Source organism: Gymnoscopelus braueri (genome assembly GCF_963280865.1).
Source record: "Gymnoscopelus braueri genome assembly, chromosome: 1".
Taxonomy (NCBI): domain Eukaryota; kingdom Metazoa; phylum Chordata; class Actinopteri; order Myctophiformes; family Myctophidae; genus Gymnoscopelus; species Gymnoscopelus braueri.
In genome coordinates, this window is record NC_137603.1 from 20,812,707 (window position 1) to 20,834,649 (window position 21,943).

General features: G+C 40.8%; 1 protein-coding gene across 3 annotated transcripts; it reads right to left on the reverse strand.

The window, feature by feature from the left end:
- Positions 1-455: 455 nt before the first annotated feature.
- On the reverse strand, positions 456-21,666 carry sppl2a (signal peptide peptidase like 2A). 3 transcript variants are annotated; one of them, XM_080438360.1, is made up of 17 exons: positions 21,471-21,666; positions 19,383-19,493; positions 18,562-18,744; positions 17,528-17,617; positions 16,959-17,092; positions 15,307-15,476; positions 14,626-14,722; positions 13,150-13,251; positions 9,636-9,717; positions 8,953-9,027; positions 8,334-8,390; positions 7,214-7,267; positions 6,274-6,373; positions 5,301-5,381; positions 4,633-4,793; positions 3,197-3,230; positions 456-1,450 (listed from the first exon to the last, which is right to left on the reverse strand). In XM_080438360.1, the coding sequence occupies exons 1-17, from the start codon at positions 21,522-21,524 to the stop codon at positions 1,407-1,409; spliced, it is 1,629 nt and encodes a 542-aa protein (XP_080294486.1). In that variant the 5' UTR covers positions 21,525-21,666; the 3' UTR covers positions 456-1,406. The 3 variants fall into 3 exon arrangements, with proteins under 3 accessions (XP_080294486.1, XP_080294488.1, XP_080294487.1); XM_080438362.1 differs by lacking the exon at positions 7,214-7,267; XM_080438361.1 differs by lacking the exon at positions 3,197-3,230.
- Between the last annotated feature and the right edge of the window lie 277 nt (positions 21,667-21,943).

Here is a 21,943-nt window from a genome sequence, read left to right on the forward strand (position 1 = left end):
CAGCAGGTTGACCTGCTGTGAGCTTGCAGTTAGTTAAAAATGACTACAAAAAATGGAGTTATGTCTGAATAGACCTGCATGCAGGCCCATATCCGACCTCAAGCCCACTGAGTTGCCAAATCTTCCCTCGCGCCTACTGTAATAGCTCTCCCACATGCAAAATGTATACAAATATCTTAATACCAATTTGTATCTGATGAGTGATGATACAATCTTATAGTGAGATTGTACTTTAAAAGCGCCTGGGACATCAAAATCAATGTTATCTTATGATATATGCAGTATCTGTCCAAAAAAATAAATTAAAAAAAATGTTTTAACTCATCCTGCATTCAGGTCCAATCATCCAATTAAATTAAATGATATAATATTTATGTCTTTAGTTTTATTAATGTGGTAATGGAGCTTGGGAAAGAACTGGACAATCATTCAAATAACACCAATACCCAAAAAAGTAGAAACAAGTTGTTCTTTTAATGTAAGGCAATGAAATAAATCACGTGGATCAATTATACAAACAAGTTACAGACACCTCAAAAAACAGTTATCAAAAAATCTTAAAGTTTGGCTACAAGTTATCAACACCACCTTGTCTACAAATTAATTAACTGGCAAAAGTTAAGAGTCATAAAGTGCACTGCGGATTAATGCGATCATCAGCAAGGCATCAGTTAGTTTTTTTGCTCAACTGAACTAAACCAGTGGTTCTCAAAGTTGAGTCCGGAACCCCCAAAGAGCCTTGAGGGGGTTCCAGGGGGCCAAATGGACCCTTACAGATCTGTGACTCTGAGAGATATGGGGGTCCGTGGCCTTGAAATTAAGAAGTTTGAGAACGACTGAACGAAACACCCTGTATGTATTGTCAGGCACAAAAATAGCGTACCACTTCAACTCTGGCAGCCCCATTTTGGGCAAGTTGAATGTTCAAAAATTAGTTTTTTTCTTTTCTTCGACACCTTGTGATGCACTGGGAGCTTTTTGTTCTGCTATTTTTGAAAAATATGACAAAAAAGTTATTTCAAAATAGCTGATCGTCAAGCTCACAACGTATATATGCATCATGTTGTGAGCTTTTTAGATTTATTTAAAAAAAAAGTTAAAAATAAATCTTTGAAAATAGCCAATATTTTTTGGGCAATGTTTTTAATTAGCCTAGTTGAAAATAGGGTTTAAGTGGTTAACTATTTAAAAGCATCTGTCAGGCCCATTTACTAAGCATTGTCTATTACAAACAAAACACTGCGCTCGATCCCAGCCATAACTTAACCCACATTGTTCTAAAAACAAAACAAAACCAATAAAAATAAAAATTATTTCCCTTGCTCTGAACATATTCATACTTATTTCCCTTGCTCTGAACATATTAAAAGTCTCCAGCCGATTGTTTCGTTGCTCATCAGTCAAACTCAGCATTTCTCTCCTCCTATGGCGCTCCGGTCAGCTCTTCCCTCTGAAGAACAATTTAAAACACATGAATAAATAGAGGAAATGGAAAAACAATAAATAAATTATAAAACAAAAAGAAATGAAGAGAAATTAGAAAACACATTCAATGTTGGCTCAATAATCATCACAGACATACTGTACTAGGGCTGGGCAATTAACTGAACCAATAGCCAACTTAATCTTGCTCATGTAGGTTAATCGAATAATAATTGAATATATTTGTCTTATAAATTATATCAACGAATCGACACAGAAATAATAGATGTATTTTATAAGCGACTAAATCGATTAGTCTGATTAACCACTTGTATTATACTTTGCTATGAAATAGCCGATTTACAAGCTCACAACACGTCGCATTGACACGTTGTTAGCTTGTAGATCTGCTATTATCACTTTCTTTAATTGTAATCGAGGCAGAAGTTTGAAATAATCGTGATATGGACTTGAAGTCATATCGCCCAGACCTATACTGTACTGTATACGCATATTGTTTGGGACAGTGGTTTTCAAAGTGGGGTCTGAGGACCCCCAAGCATCCTTGAGGGGGTTCCAGGGGGTCTTCCAGCAGAGTAATTTTAATGTCAGTATAATCCAATACACTTGAAATTAGTGTGATAGAAATGATGTATTTACCAGACAGTGATGTACAATTGCAACATTTAGACAATTTAATGCAATTTAGTTTAATTTAAACCAAAACATCAGGGTCCCTAATAAGACATTTGAAGTGGGTGTCCGTGGCTTAATGTCAGTCATCGTGGAGGTCCCTGACATTTTTTGTCAGGGACAAGTTTGAAAACCCCTGGTTGAGGATATATGTCACACTTTAAAAAGGCCCTTACACATCGGGAGCGTGACGAATAAACAACACCAAAATGAATGAATTAATCTCACAAAATAAATGTTCCGGTTGTGTAAGGACCTTTATAATCCCCATGTAGCACAGAATGAGTACAGAACAGCTTACAAGCACTATTACAGGACATTCACAAACACCAACAAATGAATGGCAGTTTTTTTTCCACTGGCCTCCCAGGTTAATACCAAGCAACAGCATGCGGGGGCAGTTATCATCTGGTTGTTAATAAAGGACATATCTATTGGAGTCAGGAGAAACTTAAAATACTGGTTGGAAGACAAGCAGGAGGATGACATTAACACAGATGTCAAATCACAAAAGCACAAGCTGTGAAAGCCAGCCGGACTGCAAGAATAAAGAAATGAAGTTAATGGTGAAGTGAAGGTAATACTTCAGGTCAGGGTCATGGCTTTTAATGGTCCACTGTGGAATGTCCTGGAAAAGTTCCACATGACCAAAGAGACCCAGGAAATTGTTAACGCTCTGGCGACACCTAGTGGTCAAATAAGTGATATGTGCTTGGCTGGTGCAAGTTGTCACCTTCTTCAAATAATGGCCTAACTGAGCCATAAGTTAAAAAAGAATAAACTGAACCGAATATATTATATTTATAAAAAGAAAAATATAAGGAAAACATATTTTGTCGTTATTTTAAGAAGGTGGCAAAAGTGTTTTTCCAAATTCCAAAACTTCAAATTTTGGTTATGTGTTTGAATATCTTATTGACCACGGAAAAGAAAAGAGTTTAAATGTCAACAGAAGAAAAACAGACAAGATAATGAGTGAAGCTGGTGAAGGTGGCATTAAGCGACACTGTAAGGGTGCAGGAGGGGAAGAGAGGTGCAGGAGTGCAGGGGGTGGGACTGGGTGGAAGGGAAGGAAGCACACCTGCTAACAAAGGCTCCCTGGATGAGTCCAGCACCTGGTGGAGACGAAGCCAAGTCAGAATGTCATCACGCGCACACACACACACACAGATTATACACACACACACACACACACACACACGCCTTGATGGCATGCATTCATGCACTTACGCACCACCATGCCAAGTTATTTGTATTTCTTAGATGTCTTGCAATTTCCCTGTGTTTCCAAGACATGTCAGTGTACTCTGCATTAAATGTGTAGACTCCTGCCCACCATCCTGGAGACTGTGGTTATTGCTCTAGTCTACGGTGCCTCCGGCTTGGCCGGGCGCTCCAACAAACACAATTGGCTGTGTTCTCTGTTGCCACTAGGTTAGGTTGGTCAGGGAGCCTGTTCAGTAGGGAGCAGAACTGGGAAGGATAGTGTGTTTGTTCCTCAAGATCATACGACACGTTGAGACGCGACTTCGACTTTTACTGACAGAAAGTGGACTTGCAAAAATCAGAAGTGGTTAATGCCCTACTCTGTAGTATGGCGGTGTGGCTTGCTGAAAATAACTAATCTTCAACTGACAGTACAGCCTGATCTACAACATGTCAGTTAGAATTGTCAAGAACCTGATCTGATTTATGATTAAAAAGGTGAACTCCTCGTGGATTGGCCCTCGTCTGCACTACATTATTCAATTCCTCCTACTCCCAAAACATTTCACAGATTGCAATGTGCTCGCTGAGGGCCATGCAGTGAGTAAGTGAGTGAGTGAGAGGATAGCAGCGTAGTGCTGTCATACAGTGGTTCTCAAAGTGGTGTCCGGGGACCCCCAGGGGTCCTTGGGGAGGGGGGGGGATAATAATCTTGAAAGTATTGGAAAAGGTTTTTTTTACACAAATCTCCTCTTCTAGGGGACAAAACATTTTCAAATGGGGGGTCCGCAACTAAATACATTTGTAGGTCCTTGACACGAAAATGTTTGAGAACCACTGCTGTTATGGACAGAAACGGCTGTCGTAGATATAGTAGATATGTCACAGACAATCACACTCACACAACTCAGAGTCTCACATCACTTTCAGAAACAGTCGAGGGTCTCTGCCTGAATCATATCGTCGCTGTTGGGCAGAAACCTTGTATGTCCATATTTATTTTTTTGGTACATTAATAACCTACTTTGTCATACTACACTGCAAAAAATACCGATCTACGAGACAAGTTTTTTTCCACAATTATCGCGATTTTTGAAGTGAAATTTATAAATATTGAACCAATGAAAAGTACGTTTGACTAAATAACTACATTGTATCGATTGGAACACAGGTTCTTTTTTTTTACATTTTCTGAAAAGTAACAGTTTTGGAAGGTTTCCACCTGACAGCGACGATATAGTCACTCAATTCAGAGTCTCACATCACTTTCAGAACACACAGTAAAGGGTCTCTGTCTGAATGTCTTCTCACCTCATAGGTGGTTCCTGCCCAGAACTGCTTCATCTCACCCCTGCGCCAGGCCACCAGGGCAGAGGCCACCAGGGTGAAGGGCACTAAGTAGAGCAGCGCTGGCTGACCCATCCCTGAGAACAGCATCACAGCGAAGGTCACCACCATGCCCAGGAAGTAGGCTATGGAGAGAGAGAGACACACACACACACACACACACACACACACACACACACAATGAATGAATGTCCAATTCTTCCTGTAGTAGGGACAATATCCCCCATTCCTCAACTGCAATACTCACAATAAACTTGAAGCTTTCAGGAGAGATATTATCCTACATGATACAGCAATATTATATGGATATCAACAACCAGCATAGCACTCAACGATCTTTAGCCCTATTCTAGGCATCTCATAGAAAGAGAAAATAGGCAAACATTCAATGAAAACAGCCGATCTACAAGCTCGCAATGAGACTCATTGTAAGCTTGCAGATCGTCTTTTATTTTGGCAAAGAGATGTGGTGTAGAGGGGAAAAAGGAGGGGTCCAATTACGGACCCCTGGGGGACATCGGGCAAGCATATAGGGTTTAAGAGATTTAGAATCACACCTGTTTTATTATCAGATAAATGCAGTCAGTATTGGTGGAACAGCTGTGAGAAACATGGTCTGTACTGTGACTTACCAATACAGCAGGTGACAAAGTAGACCTTCCTGGAGCTGTTGATCCACACATCAAACTTGCTGCAGTATGCCACCAGCAAGCCTGCTCACCAGGACGCAATAGAGAATGAAAATGAATTCTTGGAACAGGTCAGACCACCATAGTTCCTGGTACAGAATGTTCATCAACTGACTTTTATTCAATGGAAAAGGGCCATTAAAAAGGAAACCCGTTTTCTTCTAAACAGAACTTGCCCTTTGTTAAGATATTTGAATTTCCCCTTTTTTTTATGGAAACTGTGGTTTGCTGATACTGTTCAACTTATGACATAGTTGAACAGTATTCAGGATGGTCCCATTGTAATAATATGATCTAGTCTGGGGGGGGGGCTAGCTGTCTGGCCATGTGACAGCCTTCACTCCTCCTCCTTATGACCATGTGACAGCCTTCACTCCTCCTCCTTATGACCATGTGACAGCCTTCACTCCTCCTACTTTGAGTAAAGTGTATAAAAATTAACTTCATGTATTCAGGACACTCAATCATCTCGCATGCTGGAAGGTGGTTGTTCTCTAGGGATCTCTATTACATTGAATTGAATATCTCATCACATCTTGTACTCTCCTTATATTTTAGTATAAGTAATAGTATAATTATTTATTCGTTGTGACCAATAAATGAAAGTATACTATGTTAGTTCGTATGATTCAAGCCAGAATACAATTGTTTGATTTATCATTAAAATTAACATGTTCTGACCACTTCACAAGGCAGCCGAAAGGTCAGAACACTTTCAAGATTTTCAAGTGGGCCCTGATCCAGAAAAGGCTGAGAACCACTGAACAATGTTTGACTTTCTCAAGTCGCTCCGTCGACAAGAACAAAAGACAAGGAAGAGGAGAAAAGGTCTGCTGGCAGCCGTCAGGTGAAGAGAGGACTGCAGCCACCAAAGTTGACAAGATCACCCTTTGAATGAGAAGTTTGTTTAGTTTACCTGGTACGATGATGTCTCCATAGCCCAGGATGGAGAACTGCATTCCACACAGGTTCTGAGCCCAGGCCGAGAATCGTGGGACTCGCATCACCACAGGCAGCTGCAGAGAAAAGCTTTGTCAGCTTGGTCTTTAATTAAATGTACAAATCCATGTCTATGAAAGGGTCTAGGGCTAGGCTATCTGTTTATAACGTATTGTATACATTAGATAAAATTATATACAGTACACTCTTGAACATATGTAATTGGACAAAGATAATTTGTCCCCATGTACTGTATTAGCAAGAGGAAGACAATAAGGGCGGGCAAAGCAACAGCAAACATGCTTGCAGTGTACACATCTGTCATTCACTCCTAAGCCAAAAATATCCGATCTACAAACTCACAACGTGTCACGGTGCATTGGATTGTGAGCTTGTCGAATATTTTCTTCCGTGCGACACTGGCGAGCAACAAAGTAAAATCAAGCATCCAAACAAAGCTAATAACCAAGCTAGCTACAGTAACCAAGTTAATAACTTTTCAATGACAATGAAATGGAGGAAGTGAGTGCTTTGCTAGCATGTTTGTTGTAGTAAACAAGTGCTTCGAGTGCATCTCTAGAAGATATAAATACAGTCAAATATGAAAGATGGGCACATCACAAACTGTATCACACATGTATTATATGAACAGATTAATTTGAATTAATTTAATTTGAATTAATTTGAAAAGCAGGAAATTATTAATTTGTCAACAAGCTCCAGTAATTAGTCAATTGGAATTGTATAAACCACTTTCACAATCCCCCCCTTCTATATGCTGCTTTTGGGATAAATATCCCATCCAGGCTTAAATCCATAACAATCTACAATCTTTGGGTCTAATGTGTCCCTCAGCCCTCCCCACCACAGGGTGGCGCACACAAAACACAGTGGATGGGTAAGGAGGTACACCTTACTTTCTCTGAGGGAGCCTGGGGTTCAGCAGCGACCTCCACCTCGTTACCGTGAGCCTAGACAGGCCCCCCCACCCAACCACAAGGTGGGCACAGTTAGTCCAGAATTCACTCCCACACACACACACACAACTGTGACACCGAAGCCAGATTCCAATACCTTAATTTCTGCCCACTCGCCACTCCACACTCCGTCCTCCAGCGTGACCCTGAAATGGTTTGTGTCCCAAATATCACTTTGCTTTTGGAGGAGCTGAGAGCGAGTGGAGGGGAGGCTTCCCAGGTGGTTTGGAGCGACGATCAGCGAATGTACATCAAGTGTTCACTTAAGTGAGTTTACAGTCAACTTGGCAGAAGTGTTGACTGACTATCTGTTTTGTAATTGGATACCGCAACGGACTGACTCTTCTCAATATGAAGGATACTACGCTGTCTGGGAGATGGGATCCAAAAGCCATGCCTTTTATTGCGGACTTCAAATTTACTTCAAAGGAACAAAGCGTTTGATCTGCTCATATTCTAATAATGTAAAGATAAGTGCGTGTGTATCAACGGTCTGAGAGTGAAGTGTCCCACTTGATTAAACTGGAAGAGATACTCAAGTGCATATATCTGAATAACAGTGATCAAAGCTACTGAAGAAACACATTAAATAATGGTTTGATCTTTATTTACACAATCATGCTGTTTGTTGTGCATGGGTGTGGGAGAATGCAAGTCCTACAGCCCTAAATTAAGAATATTATCGACAAATACAGTGTCCAATATACAACAGGACATCTGGAGGATGGAGGAGGTGAGCAGGCAGAAATGTGAGTATTGAATGTGGCTATCGGTCCAAACTGCTCGATCCCTCCGGATTAGCAGCTAATCCTTGCCTCCTTGCACTGAGGCGGGACAAAGGCGTGAGTGGAGGGCGCGAGTGTGGAAGTTAGAGTATTGGAATTTGGCTCAAGTGTTCAGCCAAGTTGTTAATAAAAGCCAGTGCGTTTTCAATGAAGAGCTCACAAGTCAAAAAACTCCAAAACTATGAAAAACATTGCAAAACAACAAGCTGCATTTGATTTGAATTAATAGATTTTAGTCTGATTGTTTTAAAGAGAGAAGCAAGGCATTGACGTACCTTCTCTCCAGAAGCATCAGGGCCCAAGGCCACCTGCACCATGATGCTCACTCCATTCTGTGGACAGAGAGGAAACACACAACATCATCATATCTCTATTAGAGCTGGGCGATATGATTACAAATCAGTATCATGTTTATTTCAAACTTTTGCTTTTATTACGATTAATGAACGATTGTTTATACACTTTTGGTTTACACTGCCCTCATAGTTCTTCAACGAGGTCTACAAGCTTCTTGATTATTCGATTTGCCTACATGAGCTAGATTAAGTTTGTGAGTGGTTCTAAATGCCGGTTTAGATACATTTTCGGTTAATTACCCAGCCCTAATCTGTATCACATATTTATCACACTTAATTCTACTGCAGTTAACAATGACAATGGCTAAAATGTGGAATAAAGTAGATATGACATTATACTACTGTTGAACTGGTTTATTACGCTTTGTGACTCATTGCTATTTTAATTCTCTCCCCAATTTAAAACACTATACATTTTCCCAATGTATACTGTGGAAACATTTTGTTCGGTGCGTTTTACCTATATGCCACGCAGATGGCCAGGCTCACACAGCTGATGTATCTCACCTTGATGTTTTAATGGTTTCTACTGTCATACCTTAGTGAAGAAGGGAGTGATGAAGACGAAGAAGACATCGTATACGAGCAGGAGGCTGAGCAGAATCACACAGATCTGGAGGAGTAACAGTTTACACATGAATGAGTCATCACAACTATAATACATCTGATGAGTCATTACAACTATAATCTAACACACTTTGATATGTGCTGTTAAGCACAAGAGACTATACACACAAAGGACTAGCTTTCCATTTCCTTTTTTGTATTTTAAACCATGAACATTGACCCCGTTATATTTATCATAATTGATAAATAAGATGTGTTTTTCTTTCCTTCTTTCCTTGAAACTGCAAATAAATACATCTAATATGTAGGCTTTTAAATATTTGATTTGCTGGAGATGCATTTCTTCATATTTACAATTGCTTTCCTCTATTAAGAACGTCAGCACAGACATACTGTTATGACAAATGCAAGTTTCACAGAATTGTGAAACTTTATAAGGTATAAGACATGATATAGATGGTAGACTCAAATTGCATTTAAATACTGCTGATACTGCTAATGCCAAGGACACTGGCACAGGTCACTCTACAGCTCTTGAGGTGACATCTATTGTGGTTAATTCATACACAGTCGTAGGACAAGGTACACAGACATCAGGCATTAGATGGTGGTATGACAGGTATAGTAAAGGTACAATACATATCAGTCAGGTACCTTGTAGTTGGACAGTGAGATGGTCTTCATGAAGTTCAAGCAGAAGGCAACACCAAGGAGATCTTGCAAGATCCAGATCCATCTAGGAGGAAAAGTCAAACACATACAGTATGACAATACATCCACATCCTCTTTTGGAGTTTAGGTGCCCTCTAGTATAGATCTTTTTGTTTTATAGTTTTTTAAATCAATTATCGTTGCAGAAACCTTGTATATTTCAACGGGCCAAAGCAAGAATACCTGGCCCAGGCCCAGACAGCGGGCGTAGCGGTCCAGGCACTAGGCTGCTAATGCAGCCTGACAGCATGTCGCGGGTTCGAATCCCGATCCCAACAACCTTTGCTGCGTGTCACTCCCCATCTCTCTCTCCCTATTTCCTGTCAGTCTACTGTATACTATCAATAAAGGCAGAAAAATACACTGTGCCTCGGTCGAGCACCTGGGATTTTTCATCGTTTATGTGCATGCTTTATTTTCTGTTTATTTACTGTAAATTTACCCCATTTACCCCACAACAAGAATGCTCATTATGCTTTTATCCATGTTGAGATTGTATAACAGTCACGAATCAGACAGCAGCCAGGGGACACTGTGGTTTGGAAGGCCCTCCAGCGATGTGTTGGCCAGAGAACAGACACAAAACACTTGTTTCTTTTTGTATCCAAGAAAGAGACCTTGAACAATGCAAGATGCTCCAGATAAAAGCTTTTTCTCCCACATCTTTTTAAATGAACTAAAGGTCCTGTGAGTGCAACATTCAAGGCTGTGGCCTGCACAAAATGATATCACAAGCATTTCTAGTATCTGCACCTGCAAAATTTGATTACACACAGTACTTATCATCAGTACGCTGTTACACCACATAAACTGATACTGTACAATGGCTTTGCATTGATGACAACAGTGACCAGGTATGCTGTGTTTTCACTGCCAACTTTCCCCCTTAGACTTTTGGATGACATTTTTCTCTTGTTAGCTAGATTCTAGCGAAGGCACGACCTCCATCGATGTGTTGGCCATAGAACGGACTCCCAGACAACAGACACAACACTGGTCTCTCTCTGTATCTGAGAACAAACCTTGAGCAATGGAAGAGCTGAAGATAATATTTTTTCCCCCAGCACACACATCTTTATCTATTACCTTTATAGCAATATAATAGTTAGTATTGTATATAAGACAAGTTTCAAGTTTCAATTCTTAAATTAGCCTTTAACTCATTGACGCCAGAGTTAAAACCTCGTTCATAGCTGCCCTTGCCAGCGATTTTCGTGTTTTTTTGTTTCGTTATTTTGTTATTTAATTCACATATAGAAAGTCTAGCTGGACAATTGAATCGTTTTGATCGTTCCACCACTAGAGAGCAGCACATACCAGCTTGATCAGCTCGCTGACACACTCGCCCACCCCCACACCCACTCACACAGTCAAACACATGAACCGGATGTGAAATGGTCTCAGATTCTCTGATCGGCGAAAATTACGATGTGATACACGACGGGGATGACTGTTCGTCACCCAGACCATAGATTATAGGAGGGGAGGTCTCCGATCGTTTTTTATAGCGTGTGAAAAACCGTTTGTTTCCCTATTATGGTCGAAAATGACTGGGGGGAAAAAATTCAAACCGGAAACGGAACCCAAGTCATGAAACCGGATGCAGTGGTGGGTGGAGTAAGTGGAACCTGAAACTTAGACTGATTCATTACAGAATAGCGTGATCAGAGCATAAAGATCAATAAAGACCATAGATCGCATTAATGCGATCTTGGCGGCCAGGCGCGCTATTTATTAGATCGCATTAATGCGATAATGGCGGCCAATGAGTTAATTATGTTCTGGCCCACCATCTAATGGCTTAGAAAAACTTTACCCAAGACAAAACTTACTAGCCAACCCCCCAGATTCTAGTCACTCAAGCCAAACAACTATTCCACAATCTGAGCAAATAGAGCACAAGTTATAGCTCTATATGCTATATAGTCTGCAACATACACCCCTGAAAGCGCTACAAAGGAAGTTGAACCGGTTCAACGCTTCCAATGTACGATGTATGACGGAAGCATTTGAAAATTGTGTGAGTCAACACTCTGTCTGGAGAGTCTACCCAGATTCACACTCCTCATGGCTCTCTAGGACCTAGAGTAATGAGGAGTCGGAATCTGACTCACACCAAGTCTCCCTGCCCTCAGTTTCCTGTCTCTCTTTATTTTCATATCTAAATATAGAATAAAATGCCAAAAGAATAATCTCCTGTTCACTGTCATTGGGACGGCCCAGGGATTTGGGCCACAGTGACATCAGCTTGTGGTTGTGGTTCTTTCATTTGAAAATAAGGGGTAGTATTGTTCACGTTCTAGACTGTATTGTCATATAATGGAAGAATGACATTTTGTCGCTGTCGGGCGGAAACCGTGTATATATTTTTCTGCGAAACCGTCGATACAACCAGTGGTGGAAAGTACAGTAACTAAGTACATTTACTCAAGTACTGTACTTAAGTACAAGTTTTAGGTACTTTTACTTTACTTGAGTATTCCAATTTTTCAATACTTCATACTTCTACACTACATCTCAGAGACAAATTAGTTATTTTAACTCTACTACAATTATTTGACAGCTTGTTACTACCGGTAGTTACTTTATAGAGTTCGATTATTATTACAAAACATACATTAACCCCTTAAGCCCTATTTTATACTTAGGCTATTTGAAAATAGCTGATCCACAAACTTTAGATCTGCTATTTAAATAAAATATTTAACAAAAGGTTGAAAAATTTTGTACTTTTAATTTGGTAGTATATTTTGACTTCAATACTTTTCTTGAATATAGGTCTTTTACTTGTAACAGAGTATTTCTACATTGTGGTATTACTACTTTTACTTAAGTAAAACATTTGAGTACTTCTTCCAGCACTGCATACAACAAAGTATAAAATAGTGCTTTAAATGATGACAAAACATAAAAAGATGAAATATGAAGATACAAGGTTTCTGCCCAACAGCGACGATTTGTAACTTCTACGTTAGGTTGGATATGTCTTTTTGGGAGACTTGAAATATCTATATAGCACACAACAGCCTCACATGATGTTTGGAATCTCAGATGACAAGCCACAGGTTTCAATTCCATAACAGTGACACACACGCATGCGCGCACACACACACACACACACACACAGGGTGTTGCAGTGGTAACGGCGGGCGGTGAGCTGAGCCCTTTGTTTTTAAAAACAGTTTCCAGTTTAACCAATAACCACTTCCTTTTTTATGACTTAAGGACTCAAGAAATTCCCCAGAGGCGTGGGAGGACTGGCATGCACCGCATCTGTGTGTGTGTGTGTGTGTGTGTGTGTGTGTGTGTGTGTGTGTGTGTGTGTGTGTGTGTGTGTGTGTGTGTGTGTGTGTGTGTGTGTGTGTGTGTGTGTGTGTGTGTGTGAGAGACAGAGAGAGGAAGGCAGGCAGACAGACAGACAGACGGCAGTATTGTGAGTCAGACAGACAGACAGTACCTGTCTTCATTCCTGTAGACTCCCCAGACTACAGCTACACTGATGCACAATGCAGCCAGGATGAGAGACCTCACTGAGAATGTCCAGTTCCTGATGGAGAAACTACACACACACACACACACACACACACACACACACACATTTATATTACTATAGACTTGTGAGGACATCAACATTATGGTGGTATAGTATTTTACAGAAAATAGCTCTACAAGCTCAAAACACGCTGCAGTGGTATGCATTGTGAGCTTGTAGATCGGCTGTTGGGCACGACACTAGCAAGCAGCAAAGTATAAATCAGACATAACTCTAGTCCAACCCCAACCCCTAAACCTAACCTCTAAATGCCTAATCGTAATCCTTAAGCGCAATACATACTGCTTCCAAGTCGACACCGGGGTTCAGACAGGTTTTCCGAACTATAGTGCGTAGAGTCAGGACCTCTGGAGGTGCACGAGTTCCGTGAAAAGGTTCCCATCCGAAGTTCGGAATGACATCAATTTGTTGTTAATATCACTTTCCGAAGAAAAGCTTGTACGGCGGAAGGAGTATGTATTGCACTTAACCCCAACCTGAACCTTTACCTGATTCTAAAACTGAGTTTTTTTAACCATAAAACAACCATTTATCTTGTGAGGACCAGGAAAACTGTCCTCACAATGACTATTTCTCACATTCTACTGGACTTGTGGGAACATTTGGCACACAAACACACACACACACACACACACACACAAGATAGGAACACACACACAGAGGTTATAGTTTCTTGCCACATTATTATACAGAAGCTAAACAAAATGTTTCTTATGTGCCCGTAAGTTTGTTTTTGTTGGGTGTGAAAAAGTTATAAAACATTTACAGAGGCACGTAACCGCTTAAACCGAGTATATTTCTTCGCACGACAAAAGGCAAAAAAACCAGACGATCTACAAGCTCACAATATTTTTTTTATGTTTACCTATAATGACCCAAAAAAGGGACACAAGGTAGTAAATGGTTTACCCATTCAATCCGGGAACGCATCTGTGTCATTTTAAGATTTCTTTGGCTATTCAAAAATAGCAGATCAACTATTTTTGAGCAAGGCAAGGCACCGAGTGCCACACTATGCTTGTAGATCTGCTATTTTTTTTAAAGAATCGTAGAAAACTTTGGCAAATCTTTGCATATATATTCTTTTAAGCGAACATTTGCAACAGTCAAATGTCTCAACAAATCTCTACTGTTGTCTCAATAAAACTACTGTTGCTATATCAGTGGTGCTCAAACTTTTTCTTGTCAAGGACCCCCCAAAATTGATTGAATGATTTTGTCGCCGACCCCCATCAAAATATGTTGTTCGTTCCAGGGACCCCCAGAATCAAAGATTTGAATAAAAAATGTTGTCACACACACACACACACGTTCCCGGATTGAATGTTTTTTTTTTTTTTTTTTTAATGAGTTTTTTTTTTGGAAGACGTGCGCTCGTACCTTATAGTGCCACAGCCCAGCAGGTCCATCACGGCATCCAGACAGCTGAACAGTGCGGTAGCAGAGGCCACACAGAATATGGCGATGATGCCATACACTGGAAAACACACACACACACACACACACATTAAAGAATGATCGATTCAAACAAGAATGTACAATTACAGAAGCATGTCAACCAACATCTCAACCAGTCTAAGTGGGAATATGTTTCACTAACCACTGGCCACGCCAACCCCAGCAAGAAAGGCCACGTTTTTAACCACTTAAGCACTCTCTTATATTGTTATGCAACGTTGCGTGGTTAGAATTGTCGATCTACAAGCTCACAATGCATCGTGAGAGAGACACATCGTGCCCTTGTACACCTGCTATTTTTTACCTCACAAAAGCTATGCATTGCCCTAACCTTAACCTCCCCAAAAAGCCTTTCATCACCTGAGAGTCGTCGATCACCTGGGAGGTGTCGGGCCGTGGTCATTGGTGTCATAGATATGTCACAGGCTGACCACATAAAGTCTGAGATCCACATTGGAGCCACGCTGTTCCCATGTGGATCCCGATATCAGCATGATTAAATTATGTATAGATATTTTTTGTTTATATTCGCCTATAATGACATGCCCAAAATAGGGACGCCAGGTGGTCAATTCAAATATCTGACAGGACCATACTACTCACCGAGGACATTGTAGAAGAAATACATGAGGACCAGCATGCCACACATGAGAGCCACAAAGAAGATGACTTTCCAAGGAGAGAACAGGAAGACATCACCGCTGTCTCCTGCCTTATCTGCTCCACCTCCTCCTCCACCTCCTCCTCCTAATGCTCCTCTGCTCAACCGGTCTCTAAAAAGGAGACAAACAAAGATGATGACTTTGAGAGGAAGAGTAGAGGAAGACATCACCGCTGTCTGCTTCATCTGCACCTCCTGATGCTCCTCTACCTGTCTCTAAATGAAACATACAGAGATCCTAGACCAGTGCTTCTCAACCTGTGGGTTGGGACCCCCAGTGGGGTTATTTGGGGGGGTCCCCAGATGACAGTGAAGTGACAATGTAAGTACTTTTAAGACCCTTTTAATAACTCTAAATAGAAATTAAAAAAAGAAAGAAAGAATACAAAGAACGACCAAACTATACTATAAAAACTGGTCAAACATTCTGGCCAAATTGTCAAATAATAGAAGTAATAAATAAATTGTGAAAATTGCCAATCTATAAGCTCACAACGCCTCGCACCTCGAGGCGTTTTATCTGTGGAACCGAGGCAAACTAAATGTACATTCCAAGTGCTTGAACTGGGGGTCCCCAGTTCAAATATGATTATTTTGGGGGGTCGAAGCGAGAAAAGGTTGAGAACCACTGTTCTAGACCAGTGCTTCTCGACCTTTTCTGGACCAGGGCCCACTTGAAAATCTCGAAGGCGTTTGCAGCCCCCACCCATCTGACCAATTAAAGTTGTCAGACGGGTGCGTGCATTTTCAGAGCATGTTTATTTTAATGATCAATCAATCGATCGTGTTGCGACCGGGCTCAATGGAACCAAACGCAGTATACTTTGTAAGTTGCTATTCATCTGTATCACAATGAAAACAATTTTTTCTTGGTTTCAAAGAAAAAATACCATGTTTTTTACACTAACGTTAAAATCTTTGCCAATATTTGGTTATTCGATTTGTTGACATCTAACTATAAAATGAACAAACCTCGGTTTGTCCATCGGTCCGTTAGTCCGTCCGTCCGTCTGATCCGCATTTCTCTCCCTCAGTGGGTTGAGCAATTGATCTGAACTTCCACACGAGCATTGACCATTAACATAGGAAGACAGTGACGGAGTCCAGTTTTCACTTTCCCCAAATTTAAGCTGTTTATTATTTTTTGTGAACTCTTCTGTAGTAAGCAACGGACTTCCTGAGTTATTTATTGTGCATGCGTGGCCACGGGCTATGGCCTCTGTTGTCACGGATACGGTCCCCGCAGGCTATAGGATCTGCTCTGTTGTCACGGGTACGGTCCCTGCCATTTTATTAGCATAAATAGCGTAGCTGGATTTCTCAAGGTTTGGGTGCGCACATCCCCATGTATGGACTAGTATATAAGAATATATACGTACTTCTCGATTATTCGATTAAATTGGTTATTAATCGCTAAGAAAATAATGCATACCGTAGTTGCAGCTCTAAATGCAATACACCTGGTAAGCGGGCTATAACAGCAATTGATCCATAATTCGCTGAGCTTGAACCTGTCTATTATTTCAAGTTCAAATATTCTTGTAGTAAGAGCTGGAACGTAACCACATAAGTCCTATTTTATACTTCATCTTACCTCTCACACGCCCCGCTCCAGTAGCCTCCCAGAGCCACGGTGACGATGGCGATCAGCAGCATAACAATAATGCTAGGGTCAACCTGAGGTGGCCGTGGAGCGTACAGCTGGGCTTGCATCACCCCACCAAACACCTGAGCACACACACACACACACACACACACACACACACGCAGCATTTGCATTTTAAATAAACCAAACGAAACCAACCGACTAAAAGCAACGGAGAGCGCTACAAACAGGAAGTAGGTTTTATAGTCTATGTGAACAAAATGTTGTCTGTGCACACAAAGCACATCAACACATATTTATTTCTTTATTCTAGGGAGGGTTGCAACAGTTAATCAATTTAATCGATTGCGAAATATATATATATTAATTTTTTCTTCTTCAAAAATACCAAAAATAAATGATTCCAAGCTCATAATGCATCACACTACATAGGCATATTTTATTTTGCGGGACACTGTTGATTATAAAAAAAATCAAATGTGTTTTTTTCCACGTCGATTTGTAGATATATACATTTTCTTAAACATTATTAAAAAAAACTGTGAGAGAGGACTTACCCGCTGTGCGTCCAGGAAGTCTCGGTACCTCATCAGAACCACGGGCACATGGATCTTATCATACGCTGATTGATTGGCTGATGGAGTGATCTGCAAGAGAAAAGGAAAATCAGTTAGAACTAGAATAAATTGGTTATATAAAATACAAATCTGTCATTTCTTTTGTATACCTAGTACAAGAAACACCCACTCATTGACTGATTAATAATAATACATTTCTGAAAGGTTTAGAAAGGGTAAAGTTCTAGACCAGGGCAGGAGGAATGTCATAGAGGCCGTGCCCCCTCAATTCATTGTCTTACGCCCTTCGAAGAATGATATGCCCTGCGAACACTGTGGCCTTGATCCCCCGCCCAGATTAAATTCTTGTTACTTTTAATATGGCACTGTGGTGTATATTGTTTCAATATGTGACAACTGGAGATAGCATGAACCAGGGCAGGTATGTCATGGCCACCGTGCCCCTCAGTCTGTATACCTGCTAACACTCCCGATTCAAGCGGAAGGCTTCCTCTGTTTAACTCTTTCCCGATTTCATACACAAACAACCCTGCCTGACATGCATCGCTGGTCACTGCTCAGTTTCCTGCTGAAAAGTGAGAAGTGCTGAAAAGTGAGAAGTGGATGCAACAACAGTTCCCAAAAAGAGACACGTACACTTCTGAATTTTGGTTCTTTTGGTACGAGACCTTCTTTCTAACCCCTAATTAATACATCCGTATTATTCTAACCACTAGACAAATGTGCATGCATACACGCAGTCGCAGGCATGCACACACGTGCGGCGGCTGCGGCCGCACACGCACACACACACACACACACACACACACATCCTGCGAATGCAGAACCACACACACACACACACACACCAAAGTCCAAGCAGTCCAAGCAGTCTTTTCCAGGCCTGTTCAAGACATAAGAATTTAATTAGGACAATACAGTAAAACAGGGAATAAGAAGGGGAACAAATGTTCAAATACCTGATATCATGACACACACACACACACACACACACACACACAGAAGCATCCTACCAATGTTTCATTGCTGACGAGGATCAGAGCCGCTGCTCCCAGGTCCTGGGCCACTCGAGCCTTCTGGCTGAACGCACAGTCTCCTCTCATCACCGCCAGGGCCTTGTCCTTCACCATGCTGGGAGTGACCCCGCTGGCATCACATAGCAGAGTCCTCGTCTGGTTCACCACTGCATACTGCTCCTACGAGGGGACAATTTAGTTACAATTTAGCAAATGGGATGGTGACACTGCAGAGAGGAGAATCATGGATGGAAAATAGGGACGTCTCACACACTACACCAAGGACAACAGAGGGTCGATCACATGAAAACACAAAACCATCACAATCTTCATGCAGGGTTTCTGCAGGTTTAGGCAAAAGATAGATTTAAGACTTTTTAATGCCACTCACAATTAAATGTAAACACTACATGTAAATCCCTATTCTAATTCTGGGGTTGAAATTCGGACAAAAATAGCCAATCTACAAGCGCACATCACATTGCAATGCGTTGTGAGCTTGTAGATCGGCAATTTTCGGAGAAGAGATTTAGTGTAGAAACTATAAATTCACCCCCAAAAAATACGTAGCTGTCGTTCATGGATTTGATCTAAGACCAATTTATAAATAACAAAAAAGCACAAATACAACATAAGAAAATAACTCCTAAATCTTATTTTGCCTGTTTTAAGACCTTTGAAGCACCTTTGTTTGACTTGTTAATAAGGATCAACAGAAACCCTGTGCATGGATCAGTTCTTTAGACTTCCCATTAGATGATCATGTAGTCAGACAGGTAACTGAGGGTGTGTGGCAAAGCAGGGAAAACGTAACTTACAGCAGATTCCAGGGTCTCCGACAGGTTGCTCCACTTGTTATTGTACACTAGGCAGTACTCTTTATCAGTAGATCCATTTGAAATGTGCAATATGGCCTCTTGGCAGTTCATCTGTTAGGAATGAAGCATACATTAGTCCAAGCCAAATCACCGACATGGGTCAGAGGTTACAGCAGACAACTCAACCGAATCATGGAACCACTTCAAGTGCTATGTGACCTAGCAACAGATGATGACATGCTAGTCTGCATTGGGGGAATTCCTAGACAGTCAAAATCCTATAGCCCAGAGAGACGATACCTCGTGCTGTACTGTGATTGGCTCCTTGGTGTTCACAATAGCAGCTGATTATTGAAATAATATTCACATGATATATGTAGCCAACAGCTTAATATGACTGTGACATAACAATGCAATATGAATGACGTTGATGAAGATGAATACATCAGACATTGTCCACATAATGTAATCTACCCTATGGCCAGCAACACCGACAGAGGTAGTCTGGTTAGACAACTTATACAGCATATCCTCGCTGTCGGGTGGAAATCTTGTATATGTACATATTTTTTCCAGGAAATGGAACTAAGAATCTGTGTTCCAATGGATCCAATGTAGTTATTAGAGTATTTAGTCACAAGCCCTTGTTAATACTTTTCATTGGTTAAATATTTATAAAATACACAATCAAACTTAACCACTTTCACTTTTACTTTTAAAATGTTTCATTGGGAAGAGAGAAAACAAAACCATATTTTCAAAAACTCCCCCCTGCACTCAAAAGGAGTTGTTGACTGACTGGCTTTCATAGTGGGAGACAAACAATGGCCTTGTTGGACAAAAACATTGCTGAATGAATTATTTCCTGCCTCCCCTCTTCCAAGGAAGGACATGTCTTTCTTTTACAGCCTAGTGGTTCTCAAACATTATCATTTCAAAGACCGACAGTTTGGTAGGGATTTGGGCCACGGGCCCCCCATGACTCTGAGATTGTACAAAAATGGAACCAAATGGACCCATAAGGGAAAATGTTTGGTTCCATTCCATGTATACAATCTCAAGAGTTGCAGACCTAGAAGTATCCATTTGGTTCTTAACTATCAATCTGGGAACCCCCAGAAACCCCCCTAGAGGACCCCTGGGAATTCCTGGACCCCACTTTTGAGAAATACTTGTCTAGACAGGGTCTGAACATTCTCTCCCTTTCTTTTATGTGTGTGTATATTCTGTGTAAACATTCATTACCTTATTTGGGAAGCCTTGCCTGTCCCTGCAGCCACACTTCAACTTCAGACCGTGACCCCCAAAATAGTCATATTTGAACTCCCCCCCACCCTTGGAATTGTAGGAGTTGAGGCATTTAGTTTGATTCGGTTCCACAGATAAATATTATGAAAATAGCAGATCTACAAGCTCACAGCGAGGCGGTGTGAGCTTGTAGATCAGCTATTTTCACAATTTTTGCCCCTTACTTATATTATTTGACAATTTGGCCAATGTTTGACCACAGCAGGGAAATATATCAGCTAAGCTTTTAAATAGAAGAGTTTGAAGTACACTTGGACAAATACCTCCGGGGCTGTATGGGATCTACACACTACACATTCATAACTCCAACTTACAAACCAACAGTGGTGGAAAAAGTACTCACAAGGTGAGCTTGTAGATCGGCCATTTTGGGGCTGAAGTGGTTAAGGTATATTTTGTAATCAAAATCTACAAAGTAACTTAGTAACTAAAGTTTTCAAATAATTGTAATGGAGTAAAAGTACAATATTTGCACCTGAGATGCAGTGGAGTAGAGGTAAAAGTATAGACAATTGGAAATACTCAAGTAAAGAAAAAAAAACTTGAGTAAATGTAAACTTTACAGCTGCAAGCCGATGGCTTAATTATCGTTAACATTTTATAGCAATTATAACAAGTTCACCCAATGGCACATTAACGAATTCATCAACTAGTATAGTTTTTGTCTAGATTACCAGCCCACCGGTTCTTGATGAAAACCAACATAGTGACGAACATAAACACGTCAACATAAAGGGCCTGTTTTTGACCCAGATTTGAGCAAACATTATATCAACTTACCTGCGACGACAGGAAAACAACCGATAAAATAACGACCCCCAACATTTTAGCCATGTTGGTAACATTCACGGCTGAACAATTCTGTCCGCATTAAAATCAATTAAACACTTTGTTTAGAATTGAAAGTGTGTGTTCTGCCTCTTTTGATTCACCAAGTAGCTACTCGTATCTTCTTCATTGTTGTACTTCCTGTATTAGCTGCTGACACGTGACACGGCTCTGTGTAATGTGTACAACTTGAAGGACTACAAACGTCGCGGGAAGTTTAGTTCATTCTGTGCGCGAGTAGCCCGAAGGACTACAAAGGTCATGGGAAGTGTAGTTCACCCTGTGCACAAGCAGCCCAAAGGACTACAAAAGTCACGGGAAGTGTAGTTCACAAAACGTGTTAGTGAGGGGTTAAACACAGCCTATGGGTTAAACCCATATATTATAACTCTATGGTTAAAGCCAGTAGTTCTCAACAGTGGTGG

Excerpts from the sequence above, each read along its gene's own strand:
- sppl2a (XM_080438360.1), bottom strand. The coding sequence starts at position 21,524 with ATGGCTAAAATGTTGGGGGTCGTTATTTTATCGGTTGTTTTCCTGTCG. Across the intron at positions 19,494-21,470 it reads TTGTTTTCCTGTCGTCGCAG|ATGAACTGCCAAGAGGCCAT; the intron begins GTAAGTTGATAT and ends CATTCCTAACAG. Across the intron at positions 7,268-8,333 it reads CTGATGCTTCTGGAGAGAAG|GCTCACGGTAACGAGGTGGA; the intron begins GTACGTCAATGC and ends GGGCCTGTCTAG.